This window comes from Delphinus delphis, chromosome 1 (genome assembly GCF_949987515.2).
Source record: "Delphinus delphis chromosome 1, mDelDel1.2, whole genome shotgun sequence".
NCBI classification, from domain to species: Eukaryota; Metazoa; Chordata; class Mammalia; order Artiodactyla; family Delphinidae; genus Delphinus; species Delphinus delphis.
The window spans coordinates 24,147,338-24,171,343 of record NC_082683.1 but is presented as its reverse complement, the minus strand read 5'-3'; the positions used below and the strand labels follow the sequence as shown (position 1 = coordinate 24,171,343).

At 42.1% G+C, this 24,006-nt stretch overlaps 1 protein-coding gene and 2 non-coding genes across 16 annotated transcripts in view; all 3 read left to right on the top strand.

The window, feature by feature from the left end:
- PUM1 (pumilio RNA binding family member 1) overlaps positions 1-22,549 on the top strand; it is a 127,749-nt gene extending 105,200 nt beyond the window's left edge. For 9 of the 14 annotated variants that reach the window (XM_060017875.1, XM_060017865.1, XM_060017793.1 and 6 more), the window contains 8 exons: positions 1,467-1,734; positions 3,067-3,196; positions 5,027-5,161; positions 9,011-9,148; positions 11,396-11,521; positions 12,712-12,833; positions 17,404-17,596; positions 20,689-22,549. In XM_060017875.1, the coding sequence (XP_059873858.1) occupies positions 1,467-1,734; positions 3,067-3,196; positions 5,027-5,161; positions 9,011-9,148; positions 11,396-11,521; positions 12,712-12,833; positions 17,404-17,596; positions 20,689-20,820 (1,244 nt within the window). In that variant the 3' untranslated portion in view covers positions 20,821-22,549. The remainder of the gene's footprint in view (positions 1-1,466; positions 1,735-3,066; positions 3,197-5,026; positions 5,162-9,010; positions 9,149-11,395; positions 11,522-12,711; positions 12,834-17,403; positions 17,597-20,688) is intronic. The other 5 variants (XM_060017882.1, XM_060017827.1, XM_060017856.1 and 2 more) reach the window with 2 other exon arrangements.
- On the top strand, positions 6,060-6,144 carry LOC132416405 (small nucleolar RNA SNORD103/SNORD85). The gene has a single exon (XR_009517582.1). It is a non-coding gene; the product is annotated as a small nucleolar RNA SNORD103/SNORD85 (small nucleolar RNA).
- On the top strand, positions 18,456-18,540 carry LOC132416399 (small nucleolar RNA SNORD103/SNORD85). Its single transcript, XR_009517581.1, has one exon. It is a non-coding gene; the product is annotated as a small nucleolar RNA SNORD103/SNORD85 (small nucleolar RNA).
- Positions 22,550-24,006: the final 1,457 nt, after the last annotated feature.

Sequence of the window (24,006 nt, the reverse complement as noted above, 5' to 3'; positions counted from 1 at the left end):
AAAATGAGTCTCGTGTAGTTGTAAGGGCAGTGACAGATTCTGGCCATGATAATTTTGGGTTTTGTATCTTTGGACAAGCATTTCACCTCTTTGGGCCTTAATTTTCTGTTACATAAATGGGAATTAAAAACTCCCTTTCCATAATGCCAGTGAGAATTTGATAGAAAGTGGATATGAAATACTTCTAGCATAGAGCCTGGCATAGGACAAATGCTCAGCAAGTAGCTTTTATTTTTATTTATCTATTTAAACAAAATTTAATGTTGAGCCATTTCCTTTTGGTTCCACTGTTTTCATTGAGACCCAGACCTTTGAAACTGGGCCCTGGAATTTTGTGGAGAAATCCAAGCTGAGTATCTTTTTGTAGCTACCATTAAACTCCAGACCAGACATTCACTAAAGCTCTGTAGAAGTTAACAGGCAGTTCATGTTGGGTGACTTTTCTCATGGCTCCTGAATTGTTATTTACCTACGCTCTTCGTGGTTTAACTGGTATTTCTTATCTACTTTGCAAAGTAGGAATGGGGGAAAAAACAGAAAAAGGGCTTCACATCCTTTTTATAGTACAATCTAAAGTTTAAAAAGAAACCCTCTGTTGTAAAAAAAATATATTGAAAATATATACTCATAATTTTTTAATTCTGTTTTATCTTTTGATAGGCATTTCAGTCTTATCTCTGTTTTATGTGTCTCGGATTCACAATGATTATTCCCTTGTCAGCAGTCAAAACGGCAATATCGGTAGCCTGAAAGTTGTTGCTACTGCAGTCACTTCAGGCTCTGTTCCAGTAGAAGGAGTTAGATGCTGTCCATTCCTGGTGAAGAACTGGAAAACCTTCCATTTCAAAGCACACGTCCTTTTTTTCTATCCCTTATGTCTAATCCTTGGCCTTGGTTGCCTTAGTGATTTTCAGACTTCTATTTAGTGGCAAAACCATGCCTGCAAAGCTTTTTTGGGAGGTCCACTATATAAAACAGACTAATCTGGGTACCCTAAAAAAAAAAAAACAGATTTTTTTTTTTTTTTAAGGGAGGGTTTCAGATGGGAGTGGGGATTATCCACTGATGGCAGGACTCTCCACAGAGATCAGAGTGGAAAACCACTGAAGTTTCTGTGCATTTTGTCTTTTCTGATCCTGGTGTTCAGGTGCTGGTTCACACAGCAGGACCTTTCCTCATTTTATTTACTAAGGGCTATACTAACCATTGCTCCATTATTGCTAGCAGTCTCCTATCAATGGTTAACAGCATTCCCCTCTCAATTTTTGTGCAAAAGTTTTCTTCCAGCTTGGTGAGTTTGGCTTATGAAAGTCGTGGCACTAATAGAATTGAATCTTAACACGAAAGCAGCAGAATTGAAAAGAAATCAGAGGTGATGCAGGATTTCATTTATAGGATGCTTTTTCCTCTCTTGAATAAAGTTCGTTAAGAATGAGTCTTGAGTTCTCCTGTTCTGTAACCAACAGGAGGACTCACAAATGGCAGTGGAAGATACATCTCTGCTGCTCCAGGCGCTGAAGCCAAGTACCGCAGTGCGAGCAGTGCCTCCAGCCTCTTCAGCCCCAGCAGCACCCTTTTTTCCTCTTCCCGTTTGCGATATGGAATGTCTGATGTCATGCCCTCTGGCAGGAGCAGGCTTTTGGAAGATTTTCGAAATAACCGGTATCCCAATTTACAACTGCGGGAGATTGCTGGGCATATAATGGAGTTTTCCCAAGACCAGCATGGGTCCAGGTGAGGACTTGGCTTTGCCACTTAAGGTAACTGAACTCTTAATGCCTTAAATTCCATGCTTCAGATAAGGTATACATTAAGTAAATTGCCATATAATAATTGAAACAAAGTTTGCTTTTTAGTACGCTTCCTGTTACTTATTTCAGAGGGATGTGGCTATGAGAGTCAGCAGATATACAAGTGATGGAGAGTAGCCATTTAGTAATCTGGATCACATGCTGAAACAAACCTTTTTACCTTTCTGAAAGATTAGTCTGGTGTTCCTTTGTTCATGAGAACCTCCCAGAATGTCTGCAGTTTAAGAAATACAGAAACACTAACACAAAGACATGTGTACACTTTTGCTACTTGAATCGCTATTAAGAATCTTGCTCTCAAAGAGACACTATTCAAATGCAAATTTGGATCTCGGCTCAGGAGTAAGATGGTGCCACCACTTTTCTTTGTTGTTCCATATTCTGTAGAAGTGAGAGTCTGCACAGAGGTTAGAAGATGCTATTATAAAACACAGAATTTAGCTTTGGTTACCACTCCCTGTTCCAATGGACTTCACAGAAAGGGACCCTGGTCCTCAGAAAAAAGCAGATTTATGGTGACATCATCCATCCTTCTCTCTCCCTTTCTCTTTCTTTCTCTCTGACAGTTCCACCAAAACAACTCCCAAAGAACCTACCTCCTCTTTAAGTTCTGCCAGCTTGCTACTACTGGGCAAGGATTTCTCATATTTAGATCCTAAAGGCCAGGTTGGGAGAAGAACATGGTTTTTCTGATATAGTCACCTGAGCTAAAAAAGGCAAACTGAATAGCTACTACTTTAGAAAGAGACTGCACATAGATGACAACTGTTCCACATCATTAATAAATATGTACTGCTTCATATGAATGTGAGTTAAAGACTATAATAAGGACCATAGGCTTTGAGTTTATTGATGTTGGACTGGTTCCTAAAAGAAAAAGTCCGGTAGCGTTCTCCCTGTGTTGTGCCTGTTTTTACCCTCTTCTCTCTTTTCCTGCGCCCCCTTTTCAGCTCCCTCTCAGTCCCACACATAAATACATGTCCTGTTGTAATGAAGTATACTAAAATTTAAATATACTTCTAAAAGCTCAGTTAAATTAGGGGATACTTCACAATATAACTTTTTTTTCCTTTTCAGTAATTCTTCAATTTGAAGTGAGCTCAAGTGATTTATTTAAATAACACTGTTGTGCCTCTGTGTATATGCACATGTACACACATATATTTAGTTTCCATTATATAAAGTGAGTTAATCTTTATATACTTTCCAAGTCTTCCTAAAATGCTGTGATTGCCCTTTTTACTATGTACTTCAGATTCATTCAGCTGAAACTTGAGCGTGCCACACCAGCTGAGCGCCAGCTTGTCTTCAATGAAATCCTTCAGGCCGCTTACCAGCTTATGGTGGATGTATTTGGAAATTACGTCATTCAGAAGTTCTTTGAAGTAAGCCTTTGTTCTTTCTGTCCTTTGACTTTAGACAGTCTCCATAGCATTTTGATTTTCATTAGCTGTTTTTAGAATTGCAATTTCATTCCAGTCCTCAAAATGAAGCGTGAGTGGTCTTTTTGAGGCACATTTAAATGTTTCTCCAATTCATTAGCAGTAGTGCATCATTTAAATACCCAAGCAGATGATGCTAGTGTATTTTAGAAATGTGTTTGTAGGACCATTCTCCCCATTTAGGATCCCGCACAATATTTCTGATTGCTAAAATAGTTTCACTAAAAGTGTCATTTTTGGAGGAAAAATCCTTGTAAGATAATTTTAGCAGGACCACAGTAAAGTTCTGAAAATGAATTTTTAAAAATGGATTCCTAGAGAATTATCTTTGAACACCAACTCTGGTGTTTTTCATCATAAACCACAGTCATGAGGATTGTTAAATGCTGCTTCTTGGGTGATCCTTCAGCCTTGGTTCCTTATTGTTCCTTCATTAATGTGGACAATGTCCACTCTTGTTATCATTTTCCTTGGAAAGGATTAACGAGATGGTTGGATTAATGTCTATTTCCTCTTCTAAACTAAAATGTCAGAAACGCAGGGATTTTTTGCTAATCATTGTAGCTGTGGTGTACTGGTATCAACAACCCCATTATAAATCCAGAAAGGAGTGAAGCATTGAGATGAAACATCTGGTACAGGGGGAAAATGCTGCAACTCTGCACATTACCTGCCCCCCAACAAAAGAAATTTGTAAACTTCTTACATCTTACTTTGTTTGGTTTGTGTGAAGATTAAAAAAATGGCTCACTCACAGCCTCTATCTTCCCAGCTTTTCTCATTAAGACCTAAGTTCTTTGACTCTGAATTCTCCAGCTACGGATTAAGATATCAGCCTAAACACGGCTCTTGTAATTTTGACTTTCGAATGCCGTTTTGTCACAGATATAAAAATAGAGAGATCTCCAGCTCCAGAGGTTAATGCAGCTAGGGGTGGCTGAATGAACAGTGGGTTATAGCAGTATGATTTTGGGACAAGCTAGAGAACTTCTCTGACTTAGAGAATGTCCCTGGACTTCAGTTCTCTTGTATGGGAAATGAGTGGGTTGGGCAGCCTTATTCATAAAGTCTCTTCCAGTCTCACATGCTATTCAAATGAAAATAAAAAGCCAGGGATGGAGAAACATTCTAGGAAGAGTTTTAACATTGTGCTGTCATACCCCTTGATTTTACTAACTTTCCCCCTATTCTGTTGACTTGTATAAATAGACATTATCAATTCTTATAGTAATATAGAACAGTATATTCAGAGCAGTGTGCATGTGTGCTTTGGCTTAAACTTCATAGAGATGAAAGAAGAACTTGTTTTCAGCTTATAAGGCTCAGACAACTGAAGTGATGTAGATTTGTTGCAAGAAGTTCTTGAATCTTCCCCAGACATTGTCTAAAGCCGTAATAAACAATGTCTTCCACATGTACTATTGTTTTAAGAATAAATGTAAATGCTCTTGGACATATAGGTATATTTAATAGTATTGATGAGTTAAGGACAGCTTTGAGGAATTGCCTATTTGTTTAGCAGATACTAGTAGTGAAACCACTCCAGTTGGATATCTGAGAAGTTTTTTAACATTAAAGAGTTCCTCATAATCAGAGGCTGATAACCACTGGTTTGAAGAAACAAAGGCTTTTTAAATAAAAGGTTTAGTTTATCATAGAATACAGGGCTAAAAGAGGTATGCCAATGGTTGATACAGAATAATGAATGCTTTGCTTTCTCTGGTTTCTTTCTTTCTACCTAAGTAATGGTGTTCACCCACACATTATGTCTAGTTTGGCAGCCTTGAACAGAAGCTGGCTTTGGCTGAACGGATTCGAGGCCATGTCCTGTCACTGGCACTGCAGATGTATGGCTGCCGTGTTATCCAGAAAGCTCTTGAGTTTATTCCCTCAGACCAGCAGGTAATTGTAAGTTTCCCCTTTAACTTTTCTCTTGGTGTTTGATGTTTCTTCATGGTACATGTAGTGAACCTCGTAAGTTTGTCAGTCTTTAGTTTTCTTTCACAGTTTTTCTTTGGTGCTTGTGGCTACCTTCTGTGCATGGCAGGCATGGACTGTGCAATTAATTTTGTAAGTTTATAGTGGATCAAGTGTCTTGTGTTAAAACCAGTGGTTTCAAACACTTTTCCCTTTGACCAGACCGTAGTCTTTAGTAGGTGTGATTTTAGAGGTGGGGTTTTGTTTGGCAAGAGTTGAAGCAGGTAAGGTGGTCCTTTTCTTCTACCTGAACTGACCACCCAACAGACAAAACTTTTTTCCAACCCACCTTCCAGTTTTCTTCACTTGCACCCTCTTATTCATTCATTCCACCACTGTTTACTGAATGAGCGCCTGCCCAGGGCAGCACCTGGCCTGGCGCGTTGACCTGGTGCCCACTGTGTGCCAGACATCAGCACAGAGATGGCCGAGACTGAGCCCTGCCCACGGAGCACGCGTGGGGAAGGGTGACGGGAAGCAGTGGTGAGACGTGAGAGCACGTGCCCGAGGCTTTGAGGGGAGGCTTTGCAGGAGGAGAAGTCTGGGCTGCAGAGGAGTTAGGAAAAAAGGGACAGAAATCTGAACTCTTTGGGTGCTGTGAGTGGGAGCTGGCACAGAAAGCACGTGAAGAGGCCGATGGCCTCAGAGCAGGTCCAATGGGCCCCACGCAGACCACGAGGCCCGGGAAGCCTGACCAGCCCACAGGCAGGTGTGCCGCGCTGTGTCTGCGCTAGGCAGTGCCGTGAGCCTTCAGGTGCTGCTGATCTGAACCCTCAGCCTTTGGGCTCCGAACTCACTCAGCCCTTCTCGATGGAGGGGATGGCCGTGGTCTGGCAATGATGAGCCACTTGCCCTCTCTGAGAACAAAGTTCAGTAATGAGAATCTTTGTTATGGACTCAAGTTCTGAGCCAGACGAGGCACCCACCACTTCCAGTTCAAAACAAAACACAACAGAATGCTGCGCCGGTGTCAGCCATGGCAATTGAAGGCTGGGGAGTCCAAAGTCCTTAAGCCGTGAGACTCAGATAGGCATGTCGGGACGCTGGTGAAGGCAGAGGGAATGTTGGAGACACATGGCAGGTTGGGAGTTCATTCATTTAGTGCCGGTACTGGAGATACAGCAGTAATAGGGGTGCTGTGTGTGAGTAATTAGAAGCAGGGGTGAAGCTACTAGTTTGTTTTCTTTTAATGTTCAGATCATTGTCAGTTTTAATTTTCCCTGGGATGTTGAGGGATGAAAATTTGATGGCTGAATCTTTCCTCTTTAATTTTCTTGTTTGATTTGAACATGCAAATTTTTTTCCTCTTTTGACCATAATGCCCGCTTACTGAAAGCAAGCAGGAAATTACGGTTTCCCAGGTATTTTCCCCATCTTTGCCCTCTCCCAGGATTATGATAAATTGTTGATTTTTTTCTCCAGATTTTCCTGTTTTTTTGTTTTTTGTTTTTCTGATCCAATGGCTACATTGTAGTAGTTTTTACCCCCCTTTCCTTTCCCCCTGGCAATTGTTCTTTCTACCTGCTATTCCTGCATATCTTTTCCTGGTCTGGTTTCTCTGTGATTCTTGTTCTGGGTCTAAACTACTGCTCCTGGTATGAATAATTTACTCTTTTCCAGATGTAAGTGTATTTTAGCTGAAATAAACTCATCTCCAGTGGAGTTTTTACCTCTTTGGGCTCAAGAAAATGTTCAGGGAAGCCCCCTCTCCTTCATTTTGATTATTAGAAGTGTCCCTTGTGTTTATCTTTATATAGGCGTCCTTCTCTATTTATCATTCCTATAATTATATTTCCGTAGTAAATTATTCTTTTCTGACATTTGATTAATTGCTTCAGGAAACTTTCCTGAGTCTCTTGTGTTTTGCTTGTTTAGTCCCTGGCCTTGTAGTCTTGAATTTCTTTAATTAGAAAATCGTTTAGTTGCTTTGACATGCTTAACATCTCAGGGATTTAAGACATTGCATTCACAAATGTCACCATTATAAACTGGCTTGTAGTCTTCTACCATAAATATGGAGTCAGCACACCGGAACTAATATACAGAGGTTGTATATAGCAAGGAAATTGGGCTGCAAGTACCAGGGCCCAGCCGTGGTACAGGTATTCAGCTTAAGTATGCCTGAGACCTGAGGCAGCAAGTTTGGGGATGGGGTCCAGTCAAAATCCCAACGCACCTACACACACACACACACACACACACACACAGAGTCACTTACTCATTGTCTGGCCTTTTTTTTTTAAAAAAAATTATTTATTTTTGGCTGCATTGGGTATTCACTGCTGCACACGGGCTTTCTCTAATTGTGGCGAGCGGGGGCTACTCTTCTTTGCGGTGTGTGGGCTTCTCATTGCAGTGGCTTCTCGTTTCAGAGCACGGGCTCTAGGCGCATGGGCTTCGGTAGTTGTGGCTCGCGGGCTCTAGAGCTCAGGCTCAGTAGTTATGGCGCACGGGATTATTTGCTCCACGGCATGTGGGATCTTCCCAGACCAGGGCTCAAACCCATGTCCTCTGCATTGGCAGGCGGATTCTTAACCACTGCACCACCAGGGAAGTCCCTGGCCTTCTGTATTTCCCTGAGTTTGGACACATTTCATGAACTGAGAGTATTGCTCCAGCTGACATTGCAGTCAGTCTGGCCTGATGGGAAGATCATTTTGGAGCCACAGACTGGGCTAGAATTCTGATTCAGTCACTGTCTGTAGTTTTAATACATTGCTTAACCCCTCTCAGACTCAGTATCTTCATATATTCACATATATGGGTGGAGGAAGGTGTGCAGGGTAATATTTGACAGGTGGTTTGCTGACATGGTCTGTTTTGCCACACACAGGAATCAGATTGCTTGGGTTTGAATAGGAGCAAGTCTAGGTCTGTGATTTTTAACAAGTCAGCTAATTTGTCTGTGCCTTGATTTCCTCCTCTGTAATAGTGTCTACTGCATAGGATTGTGAGGCAGATTGTGAGTCGAAGCATGTTAAGCATTTAGAGGTCTACTTAGCCTAGAGTAAGCTCTAGATTAACTACTCTCATTTTTAGTAATATGTACTTTACAGGGTTCTCATGGTGAAAACATGATGAATTGTATGTGAAATTCTCTAATACAGTGTAGTTGATTTGATATCGGCTCGTTTATAATTTGAAGATGACTGCACTTTTTTGGTAACTCCCAGACAGGTCTTTTGCAAGTTAGAGAACTTTCTTAAGACTGGTTATTATTGGGCTTCCCCAGTGGCACAGTGGTTAAGAATCCACCTGCCAATGCAGGAGACACGGGTTCGAGCCCTGGTCTGGGAAGATCCCACATGCCGTGGAGCAACTAAGCCCACGTGCCACAACTACTGAGCCTGAGCTTTAGAGCCCGCGAGCCACAACTACTGAAGCCCGTGCGCCTAGAGCCTGTGCTCGCACCAAAAGAAGCCACTGCAATGAGAAGCCCACACACCGCAACGAAGAGTAGCCCCCCTCTCTGCAACTAGAGAAAGCCCCCATGCAACAACAAAGACCCAGTGCAGCCAAAAATAAATAATTTTTTTTAAAAAAAAGAAAAGAATCAAAAAAAAAAAAGACTGGTTATTATTATAGGAAGTTTGTTAACACGTGAAAAAACTCCAGTCTTCGTTTGTTACCAGGTTGTCAGAGTGCCACAGCTGAGTTGTCCCACTTTAATTGTCACAGATTCCCTGATCAGTGCTTTTGTGTTTGGTGAGGAGAACGTTGACCGTCCAGGTGTTTGCTCTCTGTGATTCTGGTGGTGCTTTCTTTCCTTGTCTCCAATAGAATGAGATGGTTCGGGAGCTAGATGGCCATGTCCTGAAGTGTGTGAAAGACCAGAATGGCAATCACGTGGTTCAGAAATGCATTGAATGTGTGCAACCCCAATCTTTGCAGTTTATCATCGATGCGTTTAAGGGACAGGTAAGTGCCTTAGGAAAGAAATAAGGGAAGCAAGTTGATGGATGTTTCCATTGTGAACAGAGAACAGGATGGGGTTTGTGGAGTGTTCTAAAGAGCTTAGTGTACTTTAGACTGCAGTAAGTAGTAGTCCTATTCAGTGGGGTCAGGTGCCTAGCTCTGTGCACCCAAGGTTCTTCCCTTAATTGTCCATGGGTGTTCTCTCCATCATCAATGCAGATATCCGCTCATGTCAGGATGAGGTACTGTCATCAGATACTTGAAGAATAAATTTTTTCCTTTGGTTAAGTACTATTTATCTTGATATTTAAAAGTTTTTATCATGTTTTAAAATTTAGGTCATTTACAGAACTAATCTTACAGGTTATGTGTCACTATGTCTTTAAAATAACAAGGTGCTTCTTAATTTGGGGGGGTTGGGTGGGGCAGTGATCAGGTTGGTTTGAACTCTGTTAAGTGGCACACAACCAGAGATAGCTTCCAGTTTCTCCTATTTACTTATATATCGTAAGGACTAGTGTGCTTTTAGCGCTAGCTTCCAAGCAGAGTTGATATTTTGTCATACCCTAGTTTTTCCAGAATTGCCCCTCAATTGGCTGTTATCATTAATTTCTTTTGCCAAAAAACAACCTTCTCCCAGTCTCCTAAGCTAGGTGGGACAAGAGGGTAAAATACATCTTTTTGGGTGTGTGAAATTGTTTTTGTTTTTGAAAAGGGAAAAATTGGAAATACCAAATAGATTTTCAGGTGTAGTCATGGGTACTGCTAAAGCCTAGATCGAAATGGGATTTTAGAATTGTTTAGGTTTTGCTCACTTAAAACTACAGTGGTTAAGTAGATTACAGACACTAACTTGAGGGTTATTGGGATTTTCTGAGTTAATTAAGAAAAGAGTAGATCTGTTTATCTTTACATTTTTGTGTGTGTGTGAAATATACAAGAAAGTAAAAGGATTAAGCCACCGAATGGGAGATAATATTTTCAAGATGGAAAATGCCAACGAATTGATAACCAGAATATATAAAGAACTCCTGAAATCAAGGAGAACAATACAAATTAATGCAAAAATGGGCTTAAAGCCTGAATAGACAGAAGAAGTAATCAGGAAAATGCAAACTAAGACCACAGATAGTAGACCATTTTCTTTCTTTTCTCTCTCTCTCTTTCTTTTGGGCCGCACCACGCGGCTTGTGGGATCTCGGTTTCCCAACCAGGGATTGAAACCTGTGCCCCCCTGCAGTGGAAGCGTGGAGTGTTAACCATTGGACCCCCAGGGAAGTCCCGTAGACCATTTTCTACCATTGGTTACTATGTACTGGCAGGGATGTGAGATCTGGATACACTGCTGGTGGGAATAGACCCATTTTGGAAAATAATTTAGTATCTTTTAAAGTTCAACATTTATATTTCTTGTGATCTAGCACTCCTGGCCTAGGTATATGCCTGATGAAATGTTTGGTCATGTATACCATGAGACGTATTTAGACATGTTTAAAGCAGCATTATTCTCCTAATAGGAAAAGACTAAATAAACCAGATGTCCATCAGGAGAGGATTGGACCCCCCCAAAAAAACAAACCACATATTTTCCCAACATTATACTATACAGATATACAGAATAAACGATAGAAGCCCACAGTATTATAAGTAAATATTTGAAACATAATGTTGAGTGAAATAAGTCAAGTTGTTCCAGACTGTGAGTGTTTAGCGTTTTTATAAAGCTGAAATTCAGAACATTACAGTGTAGTTATGTGAAAGCATTCAGGCTTTGATCCCAGCCCTTCTTTTTTCTGTTTTTAAACCCATCCTTTGACACTGTGGACTCTTAACTAAGTGTGTTTTCTATGACCTTGACCAATTCTCTGTTCTTTTCTAAATAAGCTTTTTCTCAATAAAGTCCTTCTTAGCTCTGAATTTGTGTACATCTATGAATTCCTAGAATGGGTTTAAGAAATAAGTTTATCCTCACACATACATGCTCACCTTATTGTATGTAGAGAGAACTTAAATGCCATACTTATAATTTGGGCTTTGGAGTCAGACTAGGAAATAAAATCCTGGCTCTGTCATTTACTGCCTATATGACTGTAGGCACATTATGTAAACTTCTAGGAGCTTCAGTTTTAATCATGATTCTCTCTCAGGGTCATTGGGAAGATTAATGGGATAATGTATGTAAACAATACTGAAGCACTGAAAGTGGCAACTGTTATTTTTGGCTTTCTTGTTTGTGTTGGTCTGCCCTAGGTGTTTGCTTTGTCCACACATCCTTATGGCTGCCGAGTGATTCAGAGGATCCTGGAGCACTGTCTCCCTGACCAGACACTCCCTATTTTAGAGGAGCTTCACCAGCACACAGAGCAACTTGTACAGGTAGTGGAGTTGCCAGTAGAGTAACTGCAAACACCTGTGGGCTTTTGTGTTTTCTTAGCACAGGTATCTGTTCCAGAAGAGGTTAATGTGCTTAAAATGCCCATTGAAGCTCTGGGCAAGTTTTCATTTGCACCAGCCTGGTTCGTGTTTTATGAATAGGGGTAATGAGTAGAACCCTGGCTTTGGGAGTTGAGATCTGCCTCTGATTCATCAAGAGATCTGCCAAGAACTGTCAAAAGCCAGAACTCTTGTCATGGATTAAGCTAGCTGTGGCCGCTTAGGCAGGCCATTTAGTCTATCAGTTTCATCTTTGCAAATGAACTAAGTGGATTAGTTGATTTTTTCTTTCTAGTTTTGGTACTTTGTCTTGCTTCTACTAAAATTGTCTCCCATATCATACTGTTTGAACAATTTCTACATAGAGTATGTTGTCCTGAAGCAATTTTTGGGCAGTGTTTGTTGCTTGTTTTGGTGAGAGATGTGAGATTATAAGTGTGTTAAATATTCATTGTAGAAAAGCTTGAAAGTACAGAAAGTAGCAGCAGAACAGAAGAAACCACCCATAACCCTGCTGTCCAGAAGCAGGCACATTTGGCATAGGCGCTCTTAAAAAGCATTATATGTGCACTTTTAATTTTTTACATCTTACAAATAAATGTTTCTGCCTTTGGAATTCCTTGCTCACACACACTTACTCTTTCAAAGCATCTTTCACTTTAGCTGAGTATCTCCATTGTGTGCTTGTAATGTTATTTAATTAGGCGTTGTGAGTATTTCCAGTTTTTCTTTGTTAAAGACAGGCGCACAGACCCATTTGTATATTTCTGTTAGAGAGAAAAACAGCTCTTTATTCCCACCTACTTTCTCTTCTTTTTTATTTTTTTTTTTAAATGAGAAGAGGCCTACATTTTTGTGTATAGTACTTTATGAAGACCCTGACTAGGACCTTTGGGCATAAATATATATATATATAGAAACCATTGTCTAGTAATAATGTGTTCCTGTTTTGTAATGACAGGGAAAAATTGTCACTACCTATCCATTTAAAAAATTCTTATGTGTTCATTAGTGTTCAGGTAAGCCATCATGGTCTTACAGGAAGATGGGTGTTGATTAGATATAAGGATTTAAGTAACACAGAGCCTGTTTATATATAAATTTAAAAATTTCTCTTGTTGTTTCTCAAATAGGATCAATATGGAAATTATGTAATCCAGCATGTATTGGAGCATGGTCGTCCTGAGGATAAAAGTAAAATTGTAGCAGAAATTCGAGGGAATGTACTTGTATTGAGTCAGCACAAATTTGCAAGGTATGTGCTTTGAATTACTCAGACTATTTTCCAGAAGAGATGATTAAATAGTATTTCAGCTCTAGAGAAATTTTCATACTTTTTTTGTTTTAATGTTTATTTTCCTCAAAGTATACATAGCTAAAAAAGTCAAAGAGTTCTGCTACAAAGTATGAAAGAGTTCTGCTACAAAGTTCTGCTACAAAGCAAAGAGTTCTGCTACAAAGATAAGACATCTCTTAGTGGGCTCCTCATTCCCCCAGAGTTCGCCACTTTGAAATTTGGGGGATATGTTTCTAAAGCATATACATTTTGTACTTTGGTAAACTGGGTATTTTAGTAACTTACTTGTTTGGAATTGTGAAATGTTCTTTACTCAATTTCCGTTTTGATACCTGAGTTAAGGGGCAGGTGACCATATCTATATATAGGCCTTAATATTTTTAAAAATCTCTTTTCAGTCTTCATATCATACCAGCCCAAGAATAAAATGTACTAGTTATTCCCAGGTTGTGAAAGATGTCTTAGGTAACTTATAAGTGGCAGAGGTTGGAGAAGAAATTGTTGCTTCCCTGGTGGTCCAGTGGCTAAGACTTTGCGCTCCCAATGCAGGGGGCCCGGGTTCAATCCCTGCTCAGGGAACTAGATCCCACATGCTGCAACTAAGAGTTCGCATGCCACAAGTAAAGATCCCGCATGCCGCAACTAAGACCAGGTGCAGCTGAATGAATGAATGAATGAATGGCCCTCCAGTGGCTTAGTGGTGTGATACTCTGAGTAGAGTCTGTATATCCTATCATACACATAACATAGTGTTCTGTATTTTTGGAATATTTTTCTTCTCTAGTTTTTAAAATAAATTGCAAGGCAGGTGTGACTCATACAACCTTGATGTTTTTAAATTGTTCACTTTTAATTTGTGAAATCTTATAACATTACAGCATGGAAAATAGAGAAAAGAAATAAAAGCACCCACAGAGCCAGTGTCTCAACAGCCTAAGCACATCAGGGTCATCTCTTAGACCTTGTATTGCTATTTTTGGACATTTGTCGGGATCAGGGAAATAGGGGACAGAATCTCTTAGTTCTTTTTTGGGGGTCGCTGTCCTATTTACTTTCTTGTTCAGTGTATTTAATATCTCACTCTTGGATATAGTGTTAAGTATTAATATTATAATAGAGTTGTGGTCTGATAATGACCTAGTAGCTACTTTGGGCCCAGTCCTCTCACAGATAACAACTAATAAATTGTTGACAAAGTGCCCAAAACTACCTGAAGACATTAGAGAGCAGGGAGATAACCAGAGAGGAGTAGGGGAGGTTGTTGATACTTGGAAGAAGGTTAATTGCACTGGGAAAATGTCCCCGTCCTCCTCCCCCTCCTTTTTTTGGGGAGGGGGAGATATATAATTGACATGTAACATCCTGCAAGTTCAAGGTGTACAACGTGTTGGTTTGATACATTTATATGTTGTAATATGATTCCTACAGTAGCATTAGCTGTTATGTTACATAATTATCATTTTTATGTTGAGAACCATTAAGGATCTAGCCTGTTAGCAACTTTGAAATTTATAATACGGTATTGACTATAATTAGGAAAGTTACAAAATGATGACCATGGGAGTGACAAAATGACGGGAGAAATCCTGGAAAGGAAGAGAACCAGGGAGGAGGAGGAAGCCTAAATTTAAACTTTCTAAATATCTGGTTGACTCCTGAACCTCATTTGTATAGGACAAACTCAAGGCAACCCAACTAAGCCTAAAAGAATTGAACTGAGGTTTCATCTGCTGCCTACTGCATGGGAGAATTTTGCAGTTTTTGTTCAGCCAAGTTAACTGCGTACCAAAAAGGGGGGGGGGGTGAAGGAGTAACACTCGTAGGAGGAATATGACAGAGCATCATTTGCCGTGTCTAGATAACAGGAATATGTGGCCTATACTCAAGAAAAAGGAACAAAATAGAAAAAACCCTATGAATAGTTTTATACCACCCAGATGCTGGAGTTAGCAGAGCAGGATTATAAGGCATTTTATAAAGTTATTATGTTTTGAAGTAATTAGTATTTAAAATACTATATTTTAAAGTATTATAAAGTATTTTAATTATACTCAAGGATGTAAAGGAAAATATGCTTGTAATGAAATGAAAAGATAAATGTTAGTAGAGAATTAGAAGCTTTATTATAGAAAGAATAACATGGAAATTATAGAGTAGAAAAATAATATAACATCTGAAATAAAATTCACTGTATGGCTTCAACAGTAAATTAGAGATAACAGAAGAAGGAGCCAGTAAATTTGAAAATCAAATAATAGAAACAAATCAATTAAACAGATTAGTGACCTTATGACATTTTGGATGTTAATACGGAATACAAAGTAAATATTTCGTTGACTTTGAGTGCATAGGCATGTGCGTGCACAGGTAACTGAAGATATATTGCTCATAATTAATTCTGACACTTACTATTCTGTTTCATTAAAAAAAAAAAAACGAGTCTCAAATCACTAAGTTGATTTCCTCAGCCATAAATGGGTTGGGAACCACAGTTTCAGAAACGCTAGAATAGACTTTAAAGACTGGAACAATATGGATTGTGTGTTAAGGTGGAAGGAAGCCTTTGGCCAAGTGGGATCCTGATCAGTGATCCTACCAAGTGGTGGTAGCTGATCTACCTGCTTACTTTCTTGGAAGACAGGTCACTGCTGAGGATTCAGTCCTCCACCCAGAAGAATGTGTGTCCTGTCTGCAACCTAGTTTAGTAGAAAATCCTATTCTAATCCTGACCACTTTGTAGGGGAAGCAGTCCTCGGGTGGATGAAGGTACAACCCAGCCAGGCAGTTCTAAAAAGTGATGAGTTCTTTGCCTGAACATTTGGAGATCGTGACTGGCTTTGTGCTACTGAACCAGCTCAGTAATGTCTTAACTCCCTTTTCTGCTAAGGGAGAAGGCGGTGGCTATTAGGAGATTCACTTCCACATGCCACACCTTCAGCTTGTGCTAGAATTGCATAGTACTGTGGAAGGAAGGTGGGGGTGAAGGTTTTCCCATATTGCTCCTGTATCAGAAGGGAGAGGCTGTTGTCTTAATTAAACCTGATTGATTATCAGTTGATTTACTCTGTGTATCTTAAGAAGGAAGATCGAAAAAATATCTGGTAGGATGGTAGTTCTTGGACATTCAGCTTGAGAATTTTGTTTTCTAAATAAAAGCATGTGAATAATAAATACTCAGTACGCTAAACCAGGTAACATGGAGGGGGTCCTGTCAGAGCTCCATGGAAGCAACACCTTCTTATGGTTTAAAAACCTCTGGAATAGGGACTTGTTCTGGTGATGGTTATTTGTGATGACTGTTCAGTTATTGACGGGGCTGGCCTTTGAAAGAAGGAGTAAGACACTATCTCTGCTTTTTTGGTGCTTCTGGAGTGGGTATACACATCCTTTTTTCAGCCCTTGAAGGCAAAATGAAGACAAATGGGTGAAATTTCAGGGAAGCATATTTTATTTCAGTATGTAAAGAATGTTTAACAAAGCCATTCACTCATATGGTAGGATGCCCTAGAATCACTTCCACATCACTGGAAATTCCCAAGCAGAGACTAAATGGCCGTCTTTCAGGATTGTCAGAAAAGAGCTTTGTGCATTAGCTAGGTTTGAACGTTCCTTTTCTACCCGAGTGTCCTGTGACCCAGAGCAGCTCTTCCCCCAGTCATGAACTCTTTGCGAGGCCCACCTACCAAATGCTCTCTCTGCGAAGTATTGGCTCCAGTAATACAAATACAAAGAATAAGTATTGTTCTTGTTCTTTGACATCACACAACTTCGTCATACCCACAGAGCCACAGGTGCAGAGTAGTGCTGACTTAACAAAACCAAACATTCACGAGTAGTCAGTCACTCCTGGATGGTGAGCGCCCTTGAGCATGGCCGGGTGTAATTTCATCAGCTGCTGCAGCCCCTCTGGATTGTAGAAGAACTCTGATTTAATGTAACCACATTTCTTTTTTTCCTTTCCCAAGATGATACATCTGTGAAGTGTTTAGAAATGCAGACATACCTGGGGGTTCTTCTTGTTCTTCAGAGGCAGCATGAAGTAGTTGAATGAGGGCTGTGGTTCCTACTTGTATCTTCCTTCACCCAATAAGTCTGTAGACCAAGTCTGTAGTGCCAGGCTCTGTGCTTGGCACTAGAGATCTAGATTTAAGTGAGACTTGTTCCTGGCCTCATTAAGCTCACAGAGGTGAGCAAAGAATTGATAGATTCTGATACCTGTTGAAATTATGCTCATTAACCAATTCAGCTGTTAACGAGTCTTGTGAACCTTCACTTACCTGGGCTTGTTACCCTCACCTGTTAGAGGGTTGGGTTCTGGTATCCTCCAAGACCTGGTCTCGGCCATGGTTCACATTGGAAGTCACAGATGGCAAAGGTGGAGTCTCATAGAGCCAAACAGAAGAGGAATTAATCTGCCAAAAATATTAAGAGCTCTTTTGCTGCTGATCCTGAGGTCAGGGCAGAGGCCAGACAAGCACAGCCTAACAGGGTCCCTCTAAGAGTTGTCCCTGGATTTCTCTCATTACAGCAATGTTGTGGAGAAGTGTGTCACTCATGCCTCCCGTACGGAGCGCGCTGTGCTCATCGACGAGGTGTGCACCATGAACGATGGTCCCCACAGTGCCTTATACACCATGATGAAGGACCAGTACGCCAACTATGTGGTCCAGAAGATGATTGATGTGGCAGAGCCAGCCCAGAGGAAGATCGTCATGCATAAGGTAGGCCAGTTTGTGCAGATCTCAACCAGAGAGAAAGTGCAGGGCCCTTGGTTCTTCTCATTTCTGACATGTAAAGGAGGGTGGGCATCTTGCTTCTTTCTGCAGTTTGTCACTGGATTGCGTCTCATGCTGTGCTTCTTTTTCCTTTTATCTGGAATGGCCATTATCCCTGTGTTTGCCGGCCCTCTGTCAGTAACTCACTGGTGTGAGTGTTAAACTCAGTCTTTGTGAGGGAGTCCCCTCCCCGATCTTAAGCCCATGTTTCTACCCCTTGGCTCCTAGGAGACCAGCTTCTCAGTTCAGCAAATCAACCTGCTTGCCTTATTTCCTTTCCTCCCTCTTCCCTTTCATCATTCATTCCACCACTATTTACTGAATGAGCGCCTGCCCAGGGCAGCACCTGGCCTGGCGCGTTGACCTGGTGCCCACTGTGTGCCAGACATCAGCACAGAGATGGCCGAGACTGAGCCCTGCCCACGGAGCACGCGTGGAGAAGGGTGGCGGGAAGCAGCGGTGAGACGTGAGAGCACGTGCCCGAGGCTTTGAGGGGAGGCTTTGCAGGAGGGGAAGTCTGGGCTGCAGAGGAGTTAGGAAAAAAGGGACAGAAATCTGAACTCTTTGGGTGCTGTGAGTGGGAGCTGGCACAGAAAGCACGTGAAGAGGCCGATGGCCTCAGAGCAGGTCCAATGGGCCCCACACAGACCACGAGGCCCGGGAAGCCTGACCAGCCCACAGGCAGGTGTGCCGCGCTGTGTCTGCGCTAGGCAGTGCCGTGAGCCTTCAGGTGCTGCTGATCTGAACCCTCAGCCTTTGGGCTCCGAACTCACTCAGCCCTTCTCGATGGAGGGGATGGCCGTGGTCTGGCAATGATGAGCCACTTGCCCTCTCTGAGAACAAAGTTCAGTAATGAGAATCTTTGTTATGGACTCAAGTTCTGAGCCAGACGAGGCACCCACCACTTCCAGTTCAAAACAAAACACAACAGAACGCTGCGCTGGTGTCAGCAATGGCAATTGAAGGCTGGGGAGTCCAAAGTCCTTAAGCCGTGAGACTCAGATAGGCATGTCGGGACGCTGGTGAAGGCAGAGGGAATGTTGGAGACACATGGCAGGTTGGGAGTTCATTCATTCATTCATTCAACAAATAGTTAACAAGCACATATGCTCTACAGCAAGCGCTCCTTTATCAGGGCACCGTGTTGGTAGACACAGCAGTGTCACAGATGGTTACACTGATGCTGGGGAGAGCTGTGGGAGAATATGGAGGGTGCCTCTTCTATTGTGGGGTGCAGAGAAGGCTCCCCAAGAGAGTGACATTGGAATAAAGCCCTGAACCTTTTCCAGGCAGAGGGAACCTAGAGCTTGAAGGTTTGGAAGCAGGAGACAAGACGGTGTATTTGAAGAAGTACAGCAAGTCCAGTGGGACAGGGCTGTGGTGCCAGAATCACATTTGCGTTTCCAATAATGGTCCTGGCTGATGAGTAACTTGGAGGAGGGGAGGCAGCGGGAGATGAGCAGTGAGGACTTGGACGGGGGACTGTTAGAATAGTTCAGCATTTCCTTTAAATCAAGTGAAAAATGGAGCTCAGCAATGTCGTACACGCACATGGGTTGTTAGTTTTTTGACTGGAAGAGGACAGGTGTAAAGGTTAAGTGGTCTTACCAGTGAGCCATTCCTGGGGAGAGACAGGTGAATGAATTGAATCTCACTTAGTTTCTAAAAGAAGAGCTACCAAAAGCAAGGGGGGGGTTGGAGCCTCCAGTTCTAGTGACCAAAACATCAGTTGTGTATAGAGTCCAGATTGCAACCCAAATGCAAGTGTGGCATCCTTTCTATAGATGCGTTTAGGAAGGTTAGGCAAATGGTCTGGGTCACACAGCTCAGAATTTGAGCCAAGGACTGAATAGTTTTCCAGACAGCTCCTAGGTGAGAATATAATAGCTGATACAGGTCTGTGTCCTGTGAGGGGTACAGAAATGGTTTCTAGCGCCGCTTGATCCGTCTTTGCTTTGAGGGCACAACGAAACAGACAAAATAGTCTGCCTAGAGTGCTCGGGCTTGAGAGCATCCATCTTCCCTGGTACACTGTCCTGTGTTTCGAGTATAAGCGCAAGCTGCGATGGGGAAGCAGGTTAATGTTGTGGGTCTTCACCGTCTGTGTGGACGGTTGGTGGTTATGCAAATGATTGTGAACACAGTGTGCTACGTGCTGTAGCTGAGGTATGTAGAAGGCTCCATGAACTCACAGAAGAGGAAAGGGGGTTCCAGAGAGGAAGCGCCTCCCGAGTTGTCTGGGATGCACAGGACTTGCGGACGTGGGTCTGCCCAGAGAACAGAAGAGATACTCGTAAGGCTGATCTCAGCGTGCTTGGAGAGGGTGAAGGGTGAGACTGGAACAGAGCCATGAGAGACAGTGGGGAGAAGAATAATTTCTGGAGGAAAAAAAAATTTCTGGTGTAGCTAGACAGTGGGGTTCCCAATACCTCTGCTGTCCCTTATTAGCCATTTGACTTTAGATGAGTGACTTACCCACTGTGCCTCCATTTTTTCGTCAGTGAAATGGGGATAATCACACCTCTCTTAGGAAGCTTCAAAATGAACTGTGCTTGGCTTATGTTAGTCATTTTTATTGTCGTCATTAGTAGCTTTTTGTGATTCTCTATGGACTGGAGAGCACAGGATTCATGGTGCCCAGAAAGAAACCCCCGCTGCTCAGGAGAGCTGAGGTGCCTTGCGAGGGACCAGAGGGGCCAAAAGCCTCCTTGAGGGCGATGCAGTGCAGGCGGTGGCGGACAGTGTGATTGTCAGTCTTGGGATGCACTTTCTCCACATACTGTTCCGGAAGTGGTCTGTGGCCGTCTGACCTCCAGAGCTCTCAGGTCCTGCCTCAGCGCTTAGGCTAGGAGCTGCTCCCCTCGTCTGTTCGGTCAGTGCAGCCTGAGAATTCAGGGGCTCGGGTTGAGCCAGTGAAAGGTGTTGCTTGTGAGGCGTGCGTGCTGGCGGGCGCCCTGTGGTGCCTGGGAGCAGGTTACCCAGGAGCCTGCCTGAACCTGCCTCAGGCCAGAGTGACACGGACTCTGCTTTCTCCCCAGATCCGGCCTCACATCGCGACTCTTCGCAAGTACACTTACGGCAAGCACATTCTGGCCAAGCTGGAGAAATACTACATGAAGAATGGCGTTGACTTAGGGCCCATCTGTGGCCCCCCTAATGGTATTATCTGAGGCAGTGTCTCCCCTGTCCCCTTGTTCCCACTGACCTCACTGGCCCACTGGTGAATCCAACCAGCAACCAGAAATATTCTAGTGTAGAATCTGAAATGGGTAAATGGTTGCTCCAGGATTACCCTCTCCTCCCAAAAAAGGAATCAAATCCACAAGTGGAAAAGCCTTTGTAAATTTGTTTAATTTTATTATGCATAACATGTACTAATTATTTTTTTTAATTGGCTAATGGCCCTGTTGTTTTACTGGTGTATAGGATACTTGTACATAGGTAACCAATGTACATGGGAGGCCACATATTTTGTTCAACGTTGTATCTATATTCCACATGTGGAAACTTTCAGGGTGGTTGGTTTAACAAAAAAGTTTAAAAAAAAAAAAAAAGGTTTTTAACTCATTTGCCTCGCTGGCAAGTTTTGCAAATAGCTCTTCCCCAACTCCTCATTTTAGTAAAAAAGAAAAACAAACAAAAAAACCTGAGAAGTTTGAATTTTAGTTAAATGACCCCAAACTGGCATTTAACAATGTTTATAAAAAATATATATATATAAATATATATATATAAAATGAAAATCATTTTCAGAGTTGCTAAAGCTTCAGTTTATGACATTAAGTTTATGGAACTTCTAAAAATTGCCTTTTTTGGAGACTACTATGCTGAAGAAAATAGTGTAGTCTGTTTTGTGAGGAGGAGATGTGAGCACCCAGAATGTCTTTCAAGGCCAGGCGGGTATAATTGTTTACTGCCTACTGGATTTTTTTCTGTTAACATTGAAAGGCAAAATCTGATTACTTAGCATGAGAAAAAAAGAAAATCCAACTCTGCTTTTGGTCTTGCTTCTATAAATATATAGTGTATACTTGGTGTAGACTTTGCATATATACAAATTTGTAGTATTTTCTTGTTTTGATGTCTAATCTGTATCTATAATGTACCCTAGTAGTCGAACATACTTTTGATTGTACAATTGTACATTTGTATACCTGTAATGTAAATGTGGAGAAGTTTGAATCAACATAAACACGTTTTTTGGTAAGAAAAGAAAATTAGCCAGCCCTGTGCATTCAGTGTATATTCACACCTTTTATGGTCGTAGCATATAGTGTTGTATATTGTAAATTGTAATTTCAACCAGAAGTAAATTTTTTTTTCTTTTGAAGGAATAAATGTTCTTTATACAGCCTAGTTAACTTTTAAAAAGAAAAAAATAGCTTGGTTTTATTTGTCACCTAGTCAGATAGTAGCAAGATCCTTTCTAAATGTTATTCAAGATGATTCAGTTCATACTAGTGGTTTTGGGTTTTTTTTAATCCTAAAAAAGTAATGTTTTGCTTATTTTGTGACAGTCAAAAGGACGTGCAAAGTTCAGCCCCGCCCTAACTTTCCTTACAATCAGAGCCCCTCTCACCTTGTAAAGTGTGAATTGCCCTTCCTTTTTGTACAGAAGATGAACTGTATTTTGCATTTTGTCTACTTGTAAGTGAATGTAACATACTGTCAATTTTCCTTGTTTGAATATAGAATTGTAACACTACACGGTGTACATTTCCAGAGCCTTGTGTATATTTCCAATGAACTTTTTTGCAAGCACACTTGTAACCATATGTGTATAATTAACAAACCTGTGTATGCTTATGCCTGGGCAACTATTTTTTGTAACTCTTGTGTAGATTGTCTCTAAACAATGTGTGATCTTTATTTTGAAAAATACAGAACTTTGGAATCTGAGTTTGTGCTTTATTATTATTTTTTTCCAATATAGTGCCCCAGGACAGACAGCCCTTTCCTTGTTTGTCCCTTTTTGTTTCTGCTTGTTTCGTTTCAAAATCAAAGACATAGGGCTTCCCTGGTGGCGCAGTGGTTGAGAGTCCGCCTGCTGATGCAGGGGACGCGGGTTCGTGCCCCGGTCCGGGAGGATCCCACATGCCGTGGAGCGGCTGGGCCCGTGGGCCGTGGCCGCTGGGCCTGCGCGTCTGGAGCCTGTGCTCCACAATGGGAGAGGCCATGGCAGTGAGAGGCCCGCGTACCGAAAAAAAAAAAAAAAAAAGACATAACCACATTAATCAGGATGTCCAACTGCTATTGAAAAATCAGAATATTCGCCTTCCTGGGCCCAGAGTCTGTACACACATCATGGGGCGCGTTCTCAAAAAGCTTGAGCCTCACGATCTGCCTGGTTTTCTGCGGTGCTCTTCAGTCACTCCCTCTGGCCTCTGCACCGTTTGTGCAGACCCTGCCCAGGGTCTAGATTAGAATTCAACAGATTACAAATGTCTCCTGGCCAAGTGTTGGCTCCTCATTTTCTGAGGCAGGGCAGTAGGTAAGGCATCTGTCGAGGCCTCCCTGCCCTGAGGTCCCCTTTCCTCTCCTCTGTCTAGGCTGCTTTTCTCCACACCCTGCCCTTCCGGGCCCACACACCAGGGCCGGCCCAGCCTGGCCCATTATCCTAGGTTGCTCATCTTAGCCTCACATAAGGGACCTCTTCCAGCTTTGAGTTCAGGAGGCTCTAGCTCACTGAGGTACCTGTCACCTGTGCCTTAAGATGCCCACCTTCCCTTCTTCCACCTTTGCTTCAGAAGCAGCTTTGGCAAAAAGCCACCACTGAAACTTAGACCAATGTTGGTGCTGAAAGTGGAGCTTGCAGAAGGGACTTTGCATGGTCCCCTCCTAAGGGTGAGGGACGGTCACTAGCAGGCCCCGTGGGTCCCGGGAAGAAAGGGACAGAAAGGTAGCTGAGCTAATGGAGGTTTCCAGTCCAGGACCTGATTTTGCCTTAGTGACTGTAATCGGGTCATTCCCCAACCTTCCCAGGCCGTAGTTGGTGGGCCTGCCAGAGACAGCGTGCTGGATGGAGGTGGCTCTGGAATCAGACCAGGGTTCACATACGGCTCCCACTACTCATTGTGTGGGCTGGTGTTACTTCACCCAATGTTTAACCGAATCCCTTGCTGGAAATTGATGGAAGGCAATATCGTGTATGTGAAGTGGTTCTCACATCACGTCATGGAAAGTTATAGCCATTAGCTGGTTATGGTTTTACTGGACCCTTGCAGAGGCCATGTACAAATTAGGCAAAGCAGGAGGCTTGGATTTCTTTCCCTTCCATGGGCCTACTGTCTTTGTGTCCTTGAGATGGTAATTTTGCCTGTCTGAGCCTCAGTTTCCTCTTCCATAAGATTGGAGTA